Genomic DNA, 23,601 nt, shown 5'->3' with positions numbered 1-23,601 from the left:
TTCGTAACTGGGAGTTTGCTTCTACCTTGTACTTCAACGTAGTATTCAAACTTTTCCGAGGCGTTGTCACACTCTGCCTTGTACAGCAGACAAGAACCTTAACTCTTCAACCAGATTGTGAGCTTTATGATAGAAGAAAAGACATTTTAAGCCTCTTAATGGTCCCCTCAGATGTTTGTCCAATGAATCCAGTCCAAGCATTTATCAGAGGAGAGAAAAATCTCAATCATCTGCATTCTATGCCTTTCCTAGAGTCTGTGAGTAAAATCTCTGGAGAAAATAAATGTACTACTAGCTGATTTTGTGATCTCGCTTTTTGCAAAGATTGTCAGACAAGAAAACATTTTGACAAGAGAAAGGAATAATATACTGCCTCCTCACTAGTAACCGTCACGCACAATACACACCTGTAACTGGTTTACATCAGTACTCTCCAGAGAACCTAGAGCATCCTTTCTGCATTATAATGAAGACAGTTTTGAAAAAAAATCTTACAATCACAACATCAAAAGTTGAGTACGCTGAGCTGATAATTTTTTTAAGATAAACTGAAGGCCTTTGTATCTTTTAGATACAGAGCCACTGGCACTTAGATCTCAAGTCCTAACACTACCACAAATACCACAAATCAGGCATTCTTTTTATTTCTGATGCTTGTTCAGGGTTGAGTGGAATCCTACCTGCATATGCACCAATTATTTTAAGAAAGCCAATTATTTTGAAGTCACTTTAAATCACTTTCCCCCATCTTTATTATTTGTTAATTTGCAAATATTATATATGCAATGTAAAGATTTCTGGAATATGTGGACAAATTTTATAAAGGTCTAACCAATTTCTTTCCTTTCACTAAGCTATATCAAATTTGCATTCCTCTGAAAGTAAGGCCCTAGTGTAATAACACAAATATTACTTTCAAGAATGTCAAACGATACTTGAGAAGAGATGCTCTTTACACTTTTGAACTAAGATTTAATCATTTTATTAGTATTTTATGAAGTTAAAAAAAATAGTAGACTTGAGTCATAAAAACCTGGTTTTTTAGTCCAGACTCTGTTGCTTATTATGATTTAATTCCCTCATCTACAGAGTAGAGCTACTACCTATCTCAGAGATGTTTATGAGGTTAAAGTACACTTTAACGCCTAGTACTGAAAAAGTGTTGTTACCGTCATATGAACTTAGTCAAGTTATTTAAACTTTGAGCCTTAGTTGCTTTAGTCATAAAGTAGTAAATAATAAGACTTTCATTTTCTTTATACCATCCTTATGGATTATGAAAAGTAACTGGCAAATGATAGGAATTCATATTGGACTTCTCAAATTCCAGTGTTAATATATGGATTAAAAATACCATTTTTCTGTAAGAAGAATTAGTTTACAATTTAGGCATCTTTTATGATCACTGCAGTTCACATGTCCAAGTGGTGCTCTAAGGTCCTTGCTGGCAGCTGTAAACCCAAGTACACCACATAGTGTTTCAATCAGCATCTCCTCCCAAGTATGTGTTCTCTCACCAAACGGCTCAAGATCACTCTAACAACCCAATTCTTCAGCTTCTGCATATGCATTACCAATTCCTGATGAAATACATCTGCCTCATCTGCTGAAAGTTCAATATATAATTATATTATCTCTGTATCACAGTTATACTACAAATTAAACCCAATCTGGGACAATGGAAAAAAATTCTGGACTGACAAATCATCCCAGTCCTAGTTTCTGCCCTTTCTACTATAACTGTGCATGATCTTAGAGAAATTATTTAACAATTTAACAATATTAGTTCACATTTGAATGGTGGTTTATGGTTTCCAGTACTATGTCATTTGATCTTCAAGAAAAACCTCATGAGGTATACAAAGCAGAAGCAGATAGATATATTTGCATTTTAAGCCAAAGAAGTTGAGGATTTGAAAAATCAAATGATATGGAAAAACTATCTTATTTCGCTTGCTGAATACTTACTACATACTTAAAACTACTCTAGGTGTCATGGAGTATAAAAGAACTGCAAAACAATCCCTGTGTTGATGGTTCTTAACACTGCAGAAATCTCATACAGCTCTAGATTCTTGGGGCCCCCTTTCTTCTCCCTGACCCTTGGAGGAGCCAATGTTGCTGGGTCATTCTATCTCTCATCCTGCATCAATGGTCAGAATGCAGATTCGTTCCTAGAAGGCCAAAGCCTTTTAAAGGATGCTCCATTTGACCCAGGAATCACAACTGCATGATACTATTTTAAAGAGAGAAAGAAGCAAGCAAGCATTGTTTATAACAATAAAGAGGACACAAAAATCATTCAATACCAGAGAACAGGTTAGATGAAATATTCAACAGAACACTATATACCTACTGAAACCATATTCATATTTATAGACATAGAATTCTATGATAAATTTTTTAAAGACAAGAAAAAGTATATGATATTATCATCATAAAAATACAAAGATGACTAAATGTGCACTTACAACACATTTAGTGTCAATCTCAGAATGAGAGAATTGTAACTAATTTTCTTCCTCTCTAGTTACTTGGCTTTTATGAATTTTACAATAAGCAATACTTATTAATGAAGAAATCACAAGTTTATTTTGAAAAAAAGTAAAAAACTTCAAGTTATTTCCCACTCTAACATGAATGTACAAGAAATATAAGAAGTGCATACCAGGAGTTCATCCATGCTAGTCTGACATTTCTCAAGGTTTATCCGTTTGATTGCCACTTTCTCCTTTTTAGGGGCACAATACGCTGCTTGGACCACAGCCGTTGCTCCACTCCCTAAAGATAAATAAATAAAATGAGTAAATAAAAAGAGGCAGCGATTAAAACAAGATATTTCTGACTCCTACACAATTTAAGGGCACACAATTTAAACAAAAGAATAGTTCTTAACTTGTTCTTAACACTCAACAACAGATGTAGAGAAACACTCTGAAAAGTAGGGTGTCAGTAAAAGCAAAAGCCTTGACCATTCATAGAACTATCAAGAAATACCAGCACACACACACCGAAATAAAAATCGTTAGACTTCTAGAAGTTCTAGAATATTTTAGTATAGGCTCACATTTCCCTGCTCTTCTCTTCTAAATACAATTAAATATCATAGAAATAATTCAACAGACAATCATAAAGATAATCTGAAACAGACAATCAGAGAGGTAGAAAGAAGTCGATGGACTGGCTAGGACCCTCAGGATGTGCAGAAAAGCATTATTGTGAGTTCCCTGGGTTTTTATTTTATCTCCTACCTATCTGTGTATGAGTGGACACCAGAAGAGCCTGCCTCCCAGAACCACCAAACAGGACAGAAAGACAAATAAACAAACAAATGTGAAACATCCTTTCTGGATAAAGTACTGTGAAAGGGGAAGCTCAGTAGCGATCTAGAAGATATATTTCTCAATCCCCATCGGGACAACCCAACCAGTCCACAGCATCAGCATCAGCAGCGTCTGCACCCCACACCCAGAGAACAACAGACCAGATTCACCAAAGGGACAACTAGTTCCCTGCCCCACACCTGGGGTGGGGGCTGGGGGGCTGGGGGAACTGAACAGACACCCACCGGTCAGTCCAGGTAACACCTGTAGAGATTAAACAGGAGTCCCTGCGGGGCCAGAAGAATAAAGCAGAGGAGAACAGCACTGCCAGAACTCTGAAAACTCAATTATCACAGGAATTACAGAGCTCACAAAAGTAGGCCAGGACTTACACACTAAACCCAAGCAGAGTAGCTGCCTACTAAAATAGAAATTTTAAATAGGATCAGGAGTCTCCTAACATTAATATCCTAAACGTCCAGAATATAATTTAAAAAAAGAAAATCACACTGTCACAGCAAGAGCCAGGAAAAGCACACTTGAATGAGAAGACAATCACACTGATGCAAACACTAAAATGAATCACTAGTTGGAATTTCTGACAAGAATTTTAAAGCAGCCATCACACAAATGCTTCAATAAACAGTTAAGAATTATCTGAAAACAAATATTAAAAATATAAAAATCTCTACAAAGAAAGAGAAGTTATTTTTTTTTTAAGTACCAACTGGAAATTACACAACTGAAACATAATTTCCAAAATTTAAAAAAAAAAACCTTCCTGGAGAAGCTCAATAAAAAAATGAAGATAACACAGGATAAATTTAGTGAACTTGAGGATAAAGTCAATAGTTTTATTCAATTTAAAACAGAGAGACTGAAAAAAAAAAAAAAAAGAACAGCGCCTCAGGGAGAAGTGGGATAATAGTAAAAACTCTAAAATCCCTGTGGTAGGTACAATAATTAACCAACCCCCTCTCCAAAGATAACCACATTCTAATCCTTGAGACTAGTAAATGGTACCATAAATGGCAAAAAGGCTTTGCAAATGTTATTAAATTAAAATAAAGGTGGAAAGATGATCCCAGATTATCTGAGTGAGCCCACTGTAATCACAAGAGTCTTTACTGAAGAGGCACAGGAGTGTCAAGTCAGAGAAGGTGAAGCAATGAAAGCAAAGGTCAGAGTAACGGGGCCGTAAGCCAAGGAGCAGGCACGGACACTGGAAACACACCATGTGACACAAGCAACCACAAAACCACATATTCTATGACTCTGTATCTATGAAATATCCAGAACAGGCAAATCCATAAACACAGAAAACAGATTAGTGGTTACCAAAGGTTAGGAGAAGAGGAGAATGGGAGGTTACTGCTTAATGGGTACGATTTCTTTCTGGGTGAGGAAAATGATCTGGAATAAAACAATGAAAATGAATGCAAAACACTGCAAATATACTAAAAAAGAAAAAAACACTAAATTTTACACTTAGAAATGGTTTAGTCAGTTCATTTGCTCAGTTGTGTCCAACTCTTTGCGACCCCATGGACTGCAACACACCAGGCTTCCCTGTCCATCACCAATCCCTGGAGCTTGCTCAAACTCATGTCCATCAGGTCAGTGATGCTATCCGTCTTATCCTCTGTCATCCCCTTCTCCTCCTGCCTTCAATCTTTCCCAAATTCAGGCAGGGTCTTTTCCAATGAGTCAGTTCTTTGCATCAGGTGGCCAAAATACTGGAGTTTCAGCTTCAGCATCAGTCCTTCCAATGAATATTCAGGACTGATTTCCTTTAGGATTGACTGGTTTGATCTCCTTGCTATCCAAGGGACTCTCAAGAGTCTTCTCCAACACCACAGTTTAAAAGCATCAATTCTTCGGTACTTACCTGTCTTTACATTCCAACTCTCACATCCATACAGGACTACTGGAAAAACCATAGCTTTGACTAGACAGACCTTTGTTGTCAAAGTAATGTCTCTGCTTTTTAATACACTCTCTAGGTTGGTCATAGCTTTTCTTCCAAGGTGCAAGCATCTTTTAATTTCATGGCTGCAGTCACTATCTTCAGTGATTTTGGAGCCCAAGAAAATAGTCTGTCATTGTTTTCATTGACTGGATGCAATGACCTTTGTTTTTTTGAATGCTGAGTTTTAAGCCAGCTTTTTCACTCTCCTCTTTCACTTTCATCAAGAGGCTCTTTAGTTCTTCTTCACTTTCTGCCATAAGGGTGGTGTCATCTGCATATCTGAGATTATTGATATTTCTCCTGATAATCCTGATTCCAGCTTGTGCTTCATCCAGCTCAGCATTTCGCATGATGTACTCTGCATATAAGTTAAATAAGCAGGGTGACAGTACTCTTTTCCCAATCTGGAACCAGTTCATTGTTCCATGTCCGGTTCTAACTGTTGCTTCTTGACCTGCATACAGATTTGTGAGGAGGCAGGTCAGGTCGTCTGGGATTCCCATCTCTTGAAGAATTTTTCCAGAGTTTGTTGTGATCCACACAGTCAAAGGCTTTGGCACAGTCAATAAAGCAGACGTAGACGTTTTCCTGGAACTCTCTTCTTTTCCAGTGATCCAATAGATGATGGCAATCTGATCTCTGATTCCCCTGCCTTTTTTTTTAAATTAAGTTATTTATCTTAATTGGTCCCCTGCCTTTTCTAAATCCAGCTTGAAGTTCACAGTTCACATAGTGTTGAAACCTGGCTTGGAGAATTTTTAGCATTACTTTGCTGGTGTGTGAGATGAGTGCAATTGTGCAGTAGTTTGAACATTCTTTGGCACTGACTTTCTTTGGGATTGGAATTAAAAACTGACCTTTTCCAGTCCTGTGGCCACTGCTGAGTTTTCCAAATTTGCTGGCATACTGAGTGCAGCACTTTCATAGCATCATCTTAAAGGATATGAAATAGCTCAACTGAAATTCCATCACTTCCACTAGCTTTGTTCGTAGAGATGCTTCCTAAGGCCCACTTGACTTCGCATTCCAGGATGCCTGACTGTAGGTGAGTGATCACACCATCGTGGTTATCTGGGTCCTGACCTGTTTTGTATAGTTCTTCTGTGTATTCTTGTCACCTCTTCTTAATATCTTCTGCTTCTGTTAAGTCCATACCATTTCTGTCCTTTATCGAGCCCATCTTTGCATGAAATGTTCCCTTGGTATCTCTTATTTCCTTGAAGAGATCTCTAGTCTTTCCCATTCTGTTGTTTTCCTCTATTTCTTTGCACTGATCACATGGAAGGCTTTCTTATCTCTCCTTGCTATTCTTTGGAACTCTGCATTCAGATGGGTTTATCTTTCCTTTTCTCCTTTGCCTTTCGCTTTTCTTTTCTCAGCTATTTGTAAGATCTCCTCAGACAACCATTTTGCCTTTTTGCATTTCTTTTTCTCGGGGATGGTCTTGATCACTGCCTCCTGTACAATGTCATGAACCTCCATCCATAGTTCTTCAGGCACTCTATCAGATCTAATCCCTTGAATCTATCTGTCATTTCCACTGTATAATCATAAGGGATTTGATTTAGGTCATACCTGAATTGTCTAGTGGTTTCCCCTACTTTCTTCAAGTTAAGTCTGAATTTTGCAATAAGGAGCTCACGATCTGAGCCACAGTCGCCCCAAGTCTTGTTTTTGCTGACTGTATAGAGCTTCTCTATCTTTGGCTGCAAAGAATATAATCAATCTGATTTCAGTACTGACCATCTAGTGACGTCCACGTGTAGAGTCGTCTCTTGTGTTGCCAGAAGAAGGTGTTTGCAATGACCAGTGAGTTCTCTTGGAAAAACTCTTAGGCTTTACCCTGCTTTATTTTGTATTCCAAGGCCAAACTTGCCTGTTACTCCAGGTATCCCTTATCTTCCTACTTTCGCATTCCAGGTTCCTATGATGAAAAGGACATCTTTTTTTGATGTTAGTTCTAGGTCTTGTAGGTCTTCAAAGAACCATTCAACTTCATCTTCTTCAGCATTAGCGGTTGGGGGATAGACTTGGATTACTGTGATATTGAATGGTTTGCCTTGGAAATGAACAAAGATGTTTCTGTCATTTTTGAGACTGCACCTAAGTACTGCATTTCCGACTCTTATTGACTCTAAGAACTACTCCATTTCTTCTAAGGGATTCTTGCTCACAGTAGTAGATATAATGGTCATTTGAAGTAAAATGGTTAGTTTTATGTTATGTGACATATCTTGATCTCTTTTAAAAAGAACAACTACTAACAACTTTAACTCATAATTCAACAACTTAGAAAAATTAGAAGAAGCAGGAATATTTTCCAGCTCATTTAATGAAGCCAGTATTACAAACACCAAAACTAAACAGAGATGTCACAAGAAAAAAAAAAAAAAACCTTCAGACAAATACTTTTCATGAATTTAGCTGCAAAATCCTTAAGAAAAGATCAGCTAATTGAATCCAGCAATAGAGTATTAAGTATTCCAGGTATGCTACTTTGATGTAATATTAAAAGCAAACAAAAAGCACACAGTGTAATACACTACATCAACAGGCTAGAGAAGAAGTCATAAGATCATATCCACTGACGCAAAAAACATTTTTTAAAAATCCAAGAGCATTCATGATTTTTAAAAAAAAGCTCTCAGTAAACAAGGAATAGAGGGGAATTTCTTCAGTCTCATAAAGAACACCTACAGATGGTACAGGGAGGGAGGTGGGCGGGGGGTTCAGGATTGGGAACTCATGTACACCTGTGGTGGATTCATGTTGATGTATGGCAAAACCAATACAGTATTGTAAAGTAAAATAAAGTTAAAAAAAAAAAAAAAGAACACCTACAGAAAAAAGTTACAGCTAACACATACTGATGAAAGACTGGCTTCCCTCTAAGATTGAGAAAAACCCAAGGATGTTCATTCTTATCACTTTTATTCAATATATCTGGAAGTCCTAGACAACACAATAAAGCATGAAAAAGAAATAAAAGGTATTCAGATTAGATTGGGTTTCCCTGATGGCTCAGATGGTAAAGAATCTGCCTGCAATGCAGGAGACCCAAGTTCAATCCCTGGGTCCAGAAGATCACCTGGAGAAGAAAATGGCAACCCACTCTAGTATTCTTGCCCGGAGTATTCCATGGACAGAGGAGTCTGGAGAGTCTCAGTCCATGAGGTCACAAAGAGTTACATACAACTAAGTGACTAACACTTTCACTTTCAGATGAGAAAAAAATAAATCTGTCCCTGTTTGTAGAGGTCATGACTGTCCACATAAGAAACGCTTCTGGAACTAATAAGAGGGCTTAGCAAGGTTGTAAGATAAAAGATCAACCCACAAAAATCAACTGCATTTCTAGATACTAACAACGAAGTAAAAACCAAAATCTTAAAACACAGAATCATTTACAAGTTCCCCCAAAATGAAACAAGGACAAGATCTGTAGGCCAAAAATCATAAAACACCAAAGAAAACAAAAAGACCTAAATAACTGGGAGAGACACCATGTTCATGAGTTAGAAAAATCAATGTAGTAAAGATGTCAGTACTCTCCTAATTGACAGGTTTAATGAAATTCCTATTAAAATCCTCACAAGGTATTCTGTACACATAGACAAGCTTACTCCAAGGGGTTTTTTTTTCCCCCATTTTAAAATGTATATGAAAAAGGAAGGCCCTCAAATAATTAACAGAATAGTAAAGAAGATGAATGAAGTTGAAGTATTCATACAAACCAATTTAAAGACATATTCTATAGTTACAGTAATCAAGATAGTCTGGTGTAAGAAGAGGGACAGATACAGACACACATACACGTCAGAGCAGAGAACCCAGAAATAGATTCCCACAAATGTAACACAGTGATTTTTGACAAAGGTACAAAAGCAATTCAACAGAGACGGGATAACCTAACAGAATGGCTAAAGCAAAATTTCTTAAAACGTTTCATTAATTTACTTTTGGCTGTGCTGGATCGTCACTGCTGCTCGGGCTTTTCCCTAGTTGCGGTGAGTAAAGGTCCCCTTCCAGGGGGTCTTCCCGACCCACGAATCAAACCCAGGTCTCTCACGTCTCCTGCATTGGCACGCAGGTTCTCTACCACCTCAACTTTACATTTTCTTCACTATTCCGTGCACCGTGGTACACAGACTTCCTGCTGCAGTGGCCTCTCTTGTTTCGGAGCATGGGCTCTGGGGCGTTTGGGCTGCGGCAGCTGTGGCATGTGGGCTCGGGAGTTCCGGCTCCCAGGCTCTAGAGCACAAGTTCAGCAGCTGTGGCATATCGGCTTAGGTGCTCTGCAGCATGTGGGATCTTCCCAGATCAGTGATCGAACCTGATTAGGAATCAGGTATTTCCTGCATTGGCAGGTGAATTCTTTACCAGGGAGGCCCTAAAAAAATTTTTTTAAGTGATAACACCAAATGCTGATGACGTGGCAAAACTGCATCATTCATGCACTTTAGGTGGAAATATAAAATATGGTATAGCCACTCTGGAAAACAGTTTGACCATTTCTTTTAAAACTAAAAAAAAAAAAAAAAAGAATTTGTACAATTTGGCATTTATATGCCTGGTATTTATCTGAGATAAATTAAAACATGTTCACACAGGAACTTGCTTATAAATATTCACAGCAGCTTTACTCACAATAGCTAAAAACTGGAAACTACCTAAATATCCTTTAATAGGAGAATGGTTAAACATATGGTGCATTCACACAGAGGAATACCACTCAGTAATAAAAATGAACAAACTGTTGATACACACAATTACTTGGATGACCTCAAGGGCATTACACTGAGTGAAAGAAGCCAACGTCAAAGTTACATATTTTATGACTCAATTTATATGACACTCTTGAAATAACAAAAGTATCAGCAATGGAGAATAGATTAGTGGTTGTCAGGGATAAGGGACGTGGGTAAACAGGTTGTGCATGCGTGCCTGCTTCCGTGTGTCTGACCCTTTGCGACCCTGTCGACTGTAGCCTGCCAGGCTCCTCTGTCTATAAGGATTCTCTAGGCAAGAACAGTGGAGTGGGTTGCCATTACCTCTTCCAGGGGATCTTCCCAACCCAGGGATTGAACGCAGGTCTCTCCTGTCTCCTGCACTGGCATGCAGGTTCTTTACCACTAGCTCCACCTGGGAAGCCTGAGTAGCCAGGTTAGGATGGCTCTAAAGGGGTAGCCTGAAGAGACTGTGTGGTGGAATACAGTTCTGTATCTTGAATTTAGTGGTAGTTACACAACCATACATCTGTAATAAAACTGCACAGAACCATACACGCATGCACACAAACGAGTACAGTACACATATAGTTAGCTATGAGTAAGTTCCACAGATAGCAAAAAAAAAACCTGCCTAAGCTTCAATCCATCTGTTAATCTTAATAATCTTCATACTCCATTTGCACAATATCACCCCTCAGATTACTAAACCATAGCCACTACTTGATACTATACTTCCTGACAGTTCAACACTTTAATTTACTTTCCATATCCCAGATGCAATTTAGTTTATCCCCATCTCCATGTCTCTGGGCAAGTCATCCACCTTGTTCCCTACATATTAATCCACACCTCACCCTCCTTTTAAAGCACAATTCAAAACTCACCGAACTTCAGGAAGCTCCATGGAAAACACACTTAGATTCAAACTTTAGCTCCACTGCCATTAGCACAATAACTGGGTTCTCTGACTACATGCTTGGAAATGCTAGTGGTAAAGAACCTGCCTGTCTGCTGATTCAGGAAACCTAAGAGACACAGGTTTGATCCCTGGGAGGGGAAGATCCCCTGGAGAAGGCAAGGCAACCCCCTCCAGTGTTCTTGCCTGGAGAATCCCATGGATAGAGGAGCCTGGTGGGCTGCAGTCCATGTGACTGCAAAGAGTTAGACACGACTGAAATGACTTAGCAAGCATGAAGTGAAGCAATGTTCAATAAATGTCATTATCATTCATTTATTTACCTATCATCTTAGACGTTTAACTGTCAAAAAACATAGCTGTGTCCCCCCGGGAATTTGGCATAGGGAAGGTTTATTATGCTTCTAAAGTACGTGAATCTTTACCAAAACATGTGAGGATAAATTATCCTCACCAACTCCCCATTTTCACCCATACCATTTAAATTGTAGGTTTTTTCCATGTTTTAATCACCAGTTCTCCTGCACATACAGCCTTGGATAGAGATGAACTGTAAACAATAAAAAGAAAAACTGTACAAATCATTAAACCTTTCCTCCTTCCTCTCCATTCTCTCATCTTCTTTCCAAATAAAAAGGTAATTTCACCAAAACGTTGACAAAAGAAGGCATAGGGAAGAAAAATATTGAAAGCATGTTGAATTTTATAAGACACATTCTACTCAAATTTGCATTTTCATAATGTAAGTACCATGCGATACCTATTTTCTCTTTCTCTTCTTTAGAGCAGGTTCCTTCATTTTTCAAACCTTAAGTCAACTTACTGGATTTCAACCACCATTTTTTCTTAAGCAGAATCAAATTAGAAACCATCAGGACATACTGCACATGTGTGTGCTTAGTCACTCAGCTGTGTCCGACTCTTGCCGACCCCATGGCCTGTAGCCCGCCAGGCTCCTCTGTCAGTGCGGATTCTCCAGGCAAGAATACTGGAGTGGGTTGCCATGCCCTCCTCCAGGGAATCTTCCCAACCCAGGATCAAACCCAGGTCTCCCACATCGAAGGTGGATTCTTTACCATCTGAGCCACCAGGGAAGCCCAAGAATACTGGAATGCGTAGCCTATCCCTTCTTCACGGGATCTTCCCAATCCAGGAATTGAACCGGGCTCCCCTGTATTGCAGGTGGATTCTTTACCAGCAGAGCTACCAGGGAAGTCCATATTGCACATAATAAAAGTAAATATCATCTATCAACTATACTTCAATAAAATTAAAACGCAAATATTATCTTGTAAAACTTTTGTCTCAGTGTAAATACATACGCAAATATGTAAATGCTATCTGATAGGAATGGTTTAGCCAATGTGTGAAAGTTACTGTTCTAATGCCCTCAAAAAGGAATGGCCTAATATGAAGAATAATATAATGGGAAATAATTGTAAAACAATGTAACACCATTTCCAATAAAGCATCCTAATTCAGAAGTTGACTATTTCTATATATTGCCCACCCTCCACACACCATCCCCCAGGTCCCCACTCTTCCACTCTTCCGTCCTCTCCGAGCTGACTCTTTACCTGCTGCATTAGAGTACGTTACATACCAGAATGGATCAGAGTGCAAAATCATGACTAGCTTTCTTCTGAAATCCTTCAAACTGGGTACTGTTATCCCTTGAGACAGAAAAGGAAGTGCCCAAAGGCATGAGGGGAACTAAAAAAATTTAGTTCCAGTATCTCTCCACTTAACTAGATCCTGAAATAAAGAGTAAGCGAAAATGTGGACTTATTCCTACCTGTGAGGAAAAAATAAATCAAATGAACCAAATCAACTGCAGATATTTCCCCCCCCCAAAATTCTGACCAAACATCACTATAACAGATATGTATTATAAAGATTTTAAGTATTTTTTAGTAAGGGTTTACACAGCCACTAAAGAGCTAGTCCAGGCTGGTCATTCTGAAAGATGACTAAGGCGTTTTCACCTGAACCATGGGAAGCACAAGAATATACAATTTTGTAAGCTTTTTTCTCAATTAGCCCTCTTGTCAGAGTCATAGTGAAAATTAAAACTCCTTTACAGAAACACCTGTAAGGGCAGTCATTATCATAAAAATCATGTTTGTTCTCCATACAAAGATAAAAATAAAGTCGCTTTGCCATATGCTCTGAGTAATTATTCAAGAAGCCTGATGGTTTTACAATGAATCATCTCTCTTGTTTACTCTGGTGATCTCTATCTCAATGGATAGTAACCCCATCTCTCCCGATGCTCCTGCCAAAAAATCTTGGATACTTCTCATATCTAATTCAAAGGCATATCTCTAACTTCAAAATATATTATACCAGCATCTTACCGCTTCTCATCACCTCCATTACTACCTCTCTCCCCCAGATAACCTCCCCTTCCACTCCTATACCCTCACAAAACTATTTTCCACCTCGCAGCCTAGGTAATCCTTTTAAAACTGTATGTGAAGCAAAAGCCAGGACTTACTAGGCTTCACACCATCTGACAGCCAGGCCCACCCATTCCTACCACCTTACTCTCCGGATCCCTTCAGCCCTGTTCCCCTCTGCTCCAGCCACCCCTGTCTCCTTACTCCTTAGTCACAGAAGCGTGCTCCTTCTCCAAGACTTGGCTCCTGCTGGTCCCTCTGCTTGCAACAAACTTCCTGCAGATAATCACAACGCTCGCTTCGCCACCTCCTTCACGTCTTTCTGCAAATGTTACTGTCTCAGGAAAGCTTTCCTTGACCTACTTAAAACTCATCTCTATCCCCAGGGGTTCCCATCCCTTCCCCTACTTTTATTTGTTCTTCATCATCACCAGATTATAAAGTCCATAAAAGAAGGGATTTCTGTCTGCTTTGCTGCTGTTATCTCTAGCATCCAAAATAGTGTCTAACACACAAAAGGAAGTCAGTAAATATTTGGTGAATGGATTAGTCAATTGAGTAGTAGCATACACTTTAAAGAAAAAAATCTGCTCAGTTGAGGCAGAATAAACACAAAAATATCATAAAAATCATGCTCGTTCTCCATACAAAGATTTCAGGGCTGTTACCTCATCATTACCGTCATAAGCACTGGTTAACGTTTACTGAGCTCTTACTTTGTGTGCCAAATACTATGCTGAGCACTCTACTTGCATTTTTTTCCCATCTAATTCTCACAATAATTCCATGAGTTAGGTATTATTGATCTTACAAAGCAAGACAAACAAAGGTAAGACAGGTCATTAATTACTGAGGGGCACAGAAGGGCCTAGAAACCAGAACTACATGATGTTTCAACACCATGCTCTTAACTGGTAGGCAACTGTCTCTTCAGATTAAAGCTAACATTTATTAACTGATTATTTTGTGTCAGGTTAAATTATTTACTTGCAATGTCTTATTTAACTATTTTAATTTGAAAAAAACAAAAACAAAAAAACACGAGGCCAACACTTTTAGTTGCCTATCCAACATACAATTTTCCCTTCTTTAATAACAGAACTTTGACCTACTTTGTCTGAAATAATAATGTGCTTGGATAAAAAGCATCATTTCATTTGCAAATGGCCAAATGACACAGTCTGTCCAATAAAATGGAAATGTAAGTCACTGAGTAAGGCTTCCAGGAAAGAAAGCCCTTTGAAAGGGAACCACCTGAGCTGTCACGTGACTCTGTCCTTTCTCCATATTCTTCTGGTCTGGAACACAAGCACAGGCTAGGGGTGGAACAACTATCTTGCAACTCTGAGAATGCAAGTCCAGTGCTAAGTGAAGTGGAGTGAAAAACCAGGAGTCTGGGTGCCTCATGGTACCCAGGCTTGCCACTTCAGTTTTCTTGTCATATAAAGGAGTCAAAAAAGTATTTTACTAAGCCACTACTATTTGTTTTCCATTACAGAGAGTCAAATGCAATCCCTGTTTGATACAACCCTATGAGGTTGTTAGCTCCATGTGGCTTCCTGACAATGTTATCATAGTGAAGTCTTCCAATCAGGGGAGAAAATACACTAACCATTAAACATCACTCTATCAACAGAACATAATGTCTTTCACATTAATGGAGGAGCTAGGGGTGGGATCCCGCAATCTGTACTTGGTAACTGATACTTTAGACATCAAATGTGTAGCTAGTGAACAACTGATGAAAATGTAAAAGGCGGGGAGGTGGTAGAGAATAAACTTAGTGGGATGCCTTCACCAAAGTATCAGAGGTTGGTGAATCACACCTTACTAAAAACAGATCTTAAAGAACAATTTTCTGAACCTAGGCTGAGGTAAACACTAAATATTTATTGAGGTTTTTCAAAATGCATGATAACAAAAGCAACATGGCAAAGCTCTTGTCAGACTGATTTCCCACTTTGCCACTATATTGTACTGTGGGCAATCCAGGGCCTTACACAGCTGTACTACCATGTCCAGAATAAATCCCCAAAGCGATCTAAACTTGAATGAGATCTGGAAGTAAGAAAAAAAAGATGCAGTGATGTTCCAATAAACATGAGAACAGATTCAAAATACTACAAAATTACAAGTGTTAGAGGATTTCAAATCATGAGATATTTCACATTTTATGGCAGTACCAAAAGTAAGAAATAGAAGAAGGAGAAAAAAAGGGATAACAATCATCAGTATGGAGTAATAAATATGAGCTAAAAGCTTCCTATAAACAATTACACTTGTAATTCCATACAACAGACCCAATGACAAATGTACTACTATCCCCATTTTACAGACAAAAACCGGAAACCAAAACCAATAAATTGCCCAAGATCAGATAGGTAACAAGAGCTAAAGCCAGGATTTGAATTCCAGGTCAGTCTAACCCCAAAGTCCATACTCTTCAGTTGCTTCAACACACATCAAGAACTCCTGGCCAGAAATTCTAATGCAACAGCAGAGACCAGGAAGGAGCGCAGAAACACTGAGAAGGTGAACGACTACTGTGAGACCAAGGCACATCTTTCACCAGTAATCATACTCAAGAACTTCAGACTCTCGCCAAAACAGGCTTCAGATAACAGAATTTTTTAAAAGGAAGTCCTTTGAATTCCCAACCTATACACTTTTTTATTATGTTCTAGGAAGGGAATTTTCTTTGCTCTATAGGATTTTGCTAAAAAATGAGAGGACAAAACAGCACGAGAAACTAACCCCACAAATACAGCTCTAAGAAGCACATGCAAAAAAAATTATATAGTTCAAATAAATATGTATTTTGATAAGAAAGGAGACACCATTATATTATTTCCTTAAAATACAATCTTTGAAAACAGATATTCAAAAGATTCCCTCAAGCCTTTTTTTCCAGACTTTGATCATTTGTTTCCTGAAAAAAAGAGTATAATCTGGAGAAATTACAAAAATTCATTTTGAAAATTACTTACAGCTTATTACAAAATACTGTGTTTCAAACATTTCAGCATGAAGCAAAGTTAGAATAACTGTGCAGCTTTACTGGCCCCTGCTGCTTGCACTAAGCTGTAGTTCAAGGAAAAACTTTTTTTCCTCCCTTTTGAGAAGATAAAGTGAGACACAGTGTGTGAAGAGTGGAGTGGAAGTACCTTAGGAGCTTCTGGGAACTTATTCAGAGAAGGCGATGGCACCCCACTCCAGTACTCTTGCCTGGAAAATCCCATGGATGGAGGAGCCTGGTGGGCAGCCGTCTATGGGGTCGCACAGAGTCGGACACGACTGAGGCGACTTAGCAGTAGCAGGAACTTATTAGCAAGAAAAAGAACACTTTAAAAATGACAAAAGGATATGCAAAAGAGAATAAATCTAACTAAAAGGGTTATCTACAAAAAAAATCTGCTCCAAGTTTTTTTTTTTTCCCCATTATAAGGATATTTCCTTTAAGGTGGGACAATGACCACCATCTTTCAGTTACTTCCAAAAATCAATCAAAATGCAGATGCAAGGACAAGAATCCTGGATTAGGCAATAGCTGGACACCAGTACTGACTGTGCCCCTAACTAGTTCTGACTTTGGACAGGCCATTTAACCTTTCTATGTCTGTGTCTTTGGGCTTCCCAGGTGGCTCAGTGGTTAAAGAATCTGCCTGCCAACACAGGAGATGCAGGTTCAATTCCTGCATCTCCTGCACTTTTATAATATCTCTAAGTCTTCCATTGTGGCTCATACTGTAACAAATCTGCCTGCAATGTGGGAGACCTGGGTTTGATCTCTGGGTTGGGAAGATCCCCTGGAGGAAGAAATGGCAACCCACTTCAGTATTCTTGCCTGGAGAACACCATGGACAGAGGAGCCTGCGGGGGCTACAGTCCCCGGGGTCACACGACTGAGTGATCGAGCATGCACGCACGCGTCTTTATCTGTAAAACCTTACCTCATGCCTTACAAAACACTTAACTCAAAATACATCAGAGGACTAAATTTAAGGGCTAAAACTATAACACTTAGAAGAAAACATAGGAAAAACATGTTTGTGATGTTGGGTTGGTTAAGATTTCTTAGATACAAGACCAAAAGCACAATCAGTAATCTCTATCAAAATTCAAAACTTCCATGCTTTAGCAGACACCATTAAGAAAATGATAAAATTGGGGGGGGGGGGGCGGGGAATGCTCTAATAAGGGAATTCCCAGGTGGTCCAGTGCTTAGGACTTGGCTCTTTCACTGCCCATGAGCGGCGCTGGATCTCTGGTCAGAGAACTAAGATCCAGCAAGTCCCGACCCCCTGCTGTCCCACCTTACCAAAGAAATGGAAAGACTGAGAGTAAATATCTGAAATCGTGTATCAGGTGAAGGACTCATATCCAGAATGAATAGACACTTAACACTCACACTTGCCTCTATAATTTAATGAGAAGAGAACCACCCAGTGGACAACCCAAGCGGGAAAATGATTGGAATAGATGTTTCACCAAAGAAGAGACATGAAAAGCTAATAAATCAGCACATGAAAAGATGCTCTCCATCATTAGTCAGTAGGGAAATGCAAAACAAAACCACAATCAGATATACTTCACATCCACTAAGACGGCTTTAATCAAAAAGACAGACAACAAATGCTGGCAAAGATGCAGAGAAAAGGGATCTTCATTCATAGCTGAAGGGAATGTAAAATGGCACAGTCACTTTAAAATTTGTTCCTTAAAAAGTTAAACATATAATAAATCTATCATATGACCCAGCAATTCCACTCAAGAAAAATGTAACATGTTCACCTGAAGATTTGATACAAAATGCTCACAGCAATATTATTCAAAATAGGCAAAAGGCGGGAGCAATCTAGTGTCCATCAAAAGGTATCCAATAAAAGGGAATAATGTACTAACACAGGCAGCAATATGGATGAACCTCAAAAAACATTACACCAAGTAAAAGAAACCAAACACAAAAGATCACGTATTATATGATCATATTTATGGGAAAATGTCCAGGAAAGACAAATCTATAGAGACAGAAAGTAGATTTGTGGTTGCCTTCGGCAGGGGGTGGAAACAGGGAGTGACTGCAAATGGACATGAGGCATCTTTTTGGAATGATGGAAATGTTCTAAAATTGGATTGTGGTGATGACTGAACAACTCTGTAAATTTACTAAAAAAAACGATAGTACTGTACAGTTAAAACAGGTGGATTTTATGGTATACAAATTGTTTTTAAAATGAAAAAATGTTATGCTATGCGAATGAAGCAAAACACAAAACACTATATATTATACAATCCCATCGACATGACATGTCCAGAAAAGGCAAATCTATGGAGTTGGAAAGTTTTGCGATTGCCTGAAATTGGGGATAGGAACAGGGATTAATTGTAAACAGGCATGAGGGATCTCAATGGGGTGATGAAAATATTCTAAAACTGGATTATACTGATTGGTGCACCACAATACATTTATTCAAATCATTTAATTTTACACTTTAAAATGGGTTAATTTTATACTAAAAAAAAATGGGTGAAATTATATCTGAGTAAAGTTGTTTTTAAAAATAAAGTGGTCAAATCACCTGAGAGTTCTTAACTTTTGGAGATGATGACTAACCCTACCCCAGAGGGCTGAGCCTCCCTTTTGCTCACTCACAGACACCCTATTGGTCTGAGAATAGCAAATCAATAAGTTTCTAAAGCTCTAGAGCCTTGTGCCACCTGAATACCAAAAGCATTAACAACCACAATGCTACTCTCCACCCTAGAAAGATGTACACCTTACTGGAAAGGGAAAGCAAAATTCCTCTTCTAAAATGACAGAGACCCCTTTTCCTTGCTTTTTTAGACATCGTTTTGGAATCTCCCACTTAATCCCTTTTTTCAGTATGAAACTCTAATGGAGGTACTCAGAAACAGTTTTTAGAATGAACCAGTACACACCAAAGATGCGGCACACAGTAAGGACCAGATCCATGAAGCGGCTTAAGGAAAAAGACTGGATGTCTTCACATAAATCTTACCCCAGATTTGTTTTGATACAAGAAGCAAGTGGGAGAAAAAAAAAGAAAGAAATGTGACAAAGTTTCTCTAAACACTGACACAATGCAATAAACACTCACTCTCCCCAACCCCCAAGACAGCTAAGGAGTTTTCAGCCACTCTTTGCTACAAAACTAATTTAGGACAGGATGCTGATCTGAAAGCAAAGCAGACAATCTTCTTCCTCCAATACACAGGGGTCCGCTGATGTTCGCTGACTCGAGCTTCTGTTTAGCTAAACCCACTCCCTTTTGATTTCTAAGATCACTAGATTATTGTTGTCCGACAAATACTCCCCTTATCCCCAGTCCCCACCCTCCCCCAGTCACTGTGCCTCTCTGATAATTACTATTCATGTTTGTGCAAGCTGCGATCTCTGCCAGCTGGTATTCCCAGACCCCCTTCAAATCCATTCCACACTCAACCACCGTTGGATCTTATCATGTCTCTGCTTGAAGCCTTCCAAAACACTTAAAATTTCAAAACACTCACTTTGGCTGAGAAGGTCCCTAAAATTTGGCTCCTCTCTTACCTTTCTAACCTTACCAGTCTTCTTTCGGGTCCTAAAACATATCAAGCTTTTTCCCTTCTCTGGGGCCTTTGCATTTCCTCATTTCTCAGTAAGGAACAATCTTCCCTTGGCCCTCAAGACTCTTTCTCATCCTTCAGAGCTCACCTTACATGTGAACACCTCAGAAAAAGCATCTTCCTTGAAATGGCCCCAACTAGGTCTCTCAGAACATCTTGCTTGTTCCCTTGCTAGCACCTGCCAAAACCTGTAATTCTTTTTATTTGCCTACTTAGATCTACCTCCCTGGCTGGCAAGTCAATTCCAAGCAGTCCTAAGTTGGTCTACGTCGCTCAGTGCCTTACCTGCAGCTTCACCTGGAGAGGCTCCCCAGTTCCACCCGAGCCATGCCTGGCACTTCGTGCGGGTTCTCACGCGGATGCAGGACTGAACAGAAACACCCTAATCTATCACCCCACAAATAGATGACCTAGCCCCCAACTGCAATACCCCATTCCTCGCAAAGCCTTGTAAAAGCCTGTCCCACATCTTCACTTTTCTTTTTTGTCTCAGACACATCTGTGGCTCAGGTTCAAACATCTGTCGCCACACAAATCTCTGACGAGCCTCCCAGACCCCACCCCACCTCGCCGCACAGGCGCGCCTCTCAAAATCCCCTCCACGCCTTGCAGGAGCTGCACAAACCCCGAGCCTCACCACGCGCCCTACCAACCCCCGGGCCACTCGAGCGCCCACGAATATCTGAGAGTCCTGCGCTCCCCGAGCTCCCGCGGGACCCCACGTTCCGGCGCGTCACCCGCCGCCCAGCGCGGCGCCTCCCTCCTCCGCGGCGCCAGCTCTCACCTATCACCTCCTGCAGCTCGTAATCGTCCCTGTTGATGGACCAGGGCAGGGCACTGGAGTCCTCGGTCATGACGGCGGCACGACACTCGGTCTTCCCGCAAACTCACTGACCTCTCTCTTCTCCTCGCCGCGCCTCTCCCCACCCCCAACCGCTGCCGCCGCGCCCCCACCAACCGCCTAGCGAACAGCCACGGGTCGGACGGCGCCTGGCGCTGGGTGGCCGCGCGGCAGAGCGGTGGGGGGCTCGAAGCACCCGCGAACCTCGCCTCTTTGCTCCTCTGCGGCCGGCACACCCCTCCCCGGCCCAGGTCCCGGCTTCGGCCTCCACAGCAGCAGCGACAAGAGCTTCGCCTGGGCCCAGCCCCTCTGTCCCGCCCTCCACCTCAGCCCCACGCACTGGCCAAACTTTCCCTTCTCCCTCCACCTGCCGACACGCAGCGCGCTGACGTCACCACGTCGGGCATGCCCCCCACCTCTGCCCCGCCTCCAGCTGCCATTTTAAGTGTGGCTGGATAAACAGCGAGCAAGAAGAAAGCCCGAGGAAGACGAATTTGATGGTGGAAGGGAAGAAATACTTTGAAAGAAGTTCAGCAAGGGCATCGGAAAGCCAGAAAAGAGCCGAAAGTAGCAGAGGCAGTAGCCACACTAAACATGGCGACCAAAGGGCAGCCTAGTGGAGGGGGCGGAGCCACTTCTGGCGGCGAGGGCACGTTGCCGTCTCCGTCGTCGCATTCATTGGCTTATTTGAGAAGGAATCAGAACGGCAGTAAGTGTGTGTGGACGTCAGTCATAAGTTAGTCCCGCCTCCACGCGCTAGGCGCGCTGTTCCGCGACAAGGCTCCGGTCCTGCAAGATCACGGTTACGCTACTCGCTTTGCACCGTTCTCCCAAGTGACGTCGCCACGTAACCGTCACACCCTCGAGACGTGCACACGGCCCCGCAGGGTGTGGAAAAACCCGAGGGAGCAGCTGGGTGGGGTAGCCTTGGGGTGTGGACGACTGCCAATTGGAATAAAAAGTCTCGGTCCACGGGACAGAGTGGAACCGGAAGCGCGCCCCGTGACGACAATTTTTTTTAGGCGGAAGTTATTTCTACAGCGCCCGGCTCGGCCTTCCCTGTAACCTTACAGGATAGGGAAGGTGTTCTATCCATTCTCAGCTTTGAAGCTCAAATGATCACCTGTCTCGGGGCCTTGGAAGGTTGCAGTTTTTCCCCTGAGGCAACTGGGGCCATTAAGCTAGAGCTATTTGGCCCATCAGATTTGAGGTCACGTCAAAGCCTTGGCTTTTGTGTGACGTCATTGAACTTCAGTTTTTCTCAGGTTGTCCACTTAGGTCATTTGGGGAAGTCAATAAGATGAAACTGAAAGCCTTTGGTAAAATGGAGTGAAGAGTAGCCACGTGGATTGGTCTAGGTTTGAAAGTCGTCTCAGTTGGATGTCTTTCAGATCAATAGCAGTCATTATGAAAGACATCTTCACCCAAGCCCTTCCAGGCACCGGAAGCCCTGTGCAGGAAATCCAGCGACCACGAAGCCAAAGCAGTCAGCTATGAGCTGCGGCCACCACGTTAGCACGTTTCCACATTCTTGGAGGGATTAGAGAATGTTTTGGGAGGGGATCCTGCAAAGTTAATATGATATAAAACAGGTGTAAATTGAGAGGCTAGAATATCCCAGTCGCAGAGAAGTGCCAGAGTTTCCAAGTTTGAAAGCGTAGCACAGGCATTCCTATAAAGATTCGTTTCAGCCATTGACTACTGACACCTTTATTGCCGTGTGTTGCATTTTTCTTTTGGCAGAGAGAAGAAGGATGGGAGTGAAAGAAGAGAGTGAAAAATTTGGCTTAAAGCTCAACATTCAGAAAACTAAGATCGTGGCATTTGGTCCCATCACTTCATGGGAAATAGATGGGGAAACAGTGGAAACAGTGTCAGACTTTATTTTGGGGGTCTCCAAAATCACTGCAGATGGTGATTGCAGCCATGAAATTGAAAGAGGCTTACTCCTTGGAAGAAAAGTTATGACCAACCTAGATAACATATTCAAAAGCAGAGGTATTACTTTGCCAACAAAGGTCCATCTAGTCAAGGCTGTGGTTTTTCCAGTGGTCATGTATGTCTGAGAGTTGGACTGTGAAGAAAGCTGAGCGCCGAAGAATTGATGCTTTTGAACTGTGGTGTTGGAGAAGACTCTTGAGAGTCCCTTGGACTGCAAGGAGATCCAACCAGTCCATCTAAAGGAGATCAGTTCTGGATGTTCATTGGAAGGACTGATGCTGAAGCTGAAACTCCGATACTTTGGCCACCTCATGCAAAGAGTTGACTCATTGGAAAAGACCCGGGTGCTAGGAGGGATTGGGGGCAGGAGGAGAAGGGGACAACAGAGGATGAGATGGCTGGATGGCATCACTGACCTGATGGACATGAGTTTAAGTGAACTCCGGGAGTTGGTGATGGACAGGGAGGCCTGGTGTGCTGTGATTAATGGGGTCACGAAGAGTCAGACTCGACTGAGCGACTGAACTGAACTGAACTGAAGGTTGGGGATCAGATCTATCAGGAGCTAAATATGATGATAAAGATTAGAGATCTCAAGATTTGTCTAATAGAAAGATCCATAAGCCAGTGATTCTTAACTTGGGTTTATTGGTCTTATGGACCATGAACAGCCTTCAGAAGGTTTGTGGGGGTTTTGTGTTTTTTTCACACCTTTAGCTTGTATGCAGAATAATTTCTCCTTCAGGGAGAAATTTGACCACCTTTTCCCCTTCTCTTTTTCCCCAGTGAAAAGGAGCTACTGACTTAAAAGTGAAAATCCAAGATGTTTATTGACCCACGTTTTTGTTGATCAGG

General features: G+C 40.9%; 1 protein-coding gene across 1 annotated transcript in view; it reads right to left on the bottom strand.

Annotated features, from left to right (window-relative positions):
• Positions 1-21,198, bottom strand: part of OXSR1 (oxidative stress responsive kinase 1) — an 85,042-nt gene extending 63,844 nt beyond the window's left edge. The window contains exons 1-2 of the mRNA XM_069561485.1: positions 20,749-21,198; positions 2,669-2,781 (exon numbers count right to left, since the gene is read on the bottom strand). Of these exons, the coding sequence (XP_069417586.1) occupies positions 2,669-2,781; positions 20,749-20,818 (183 nt within the window). The 5' untranslated portion in view covers positions 20,819-21,198. The remainder of the gene's footprint in view (positions 1-2,668; positions 2,782-20,748) is intronic.
• Between the last annotated feature and the right edge of the window lie 2,403 nt (positions 21,199-23,601).

Source organism: Ovis canadensis, chromosome 19 (assembly GCF_042477335.2).
Source record: "Ovis canadensis isolate MfBH-ARS-UI-01 breed Bighorn chromosome 19, ARS-UI_OviCan_v2, whole genome shotgun sequence".
In the NCBI taxonomy this organism is placed as follows: domain Eukaryota; kingdom Metazoa; phylum Chordata; class Mammalia; order Artiodactyla; family Bovidae; genus Ovis; species Ovis canadensis.
This window is presented reverse-complemented; position numbering and strand designations above follow the sequence as displayed.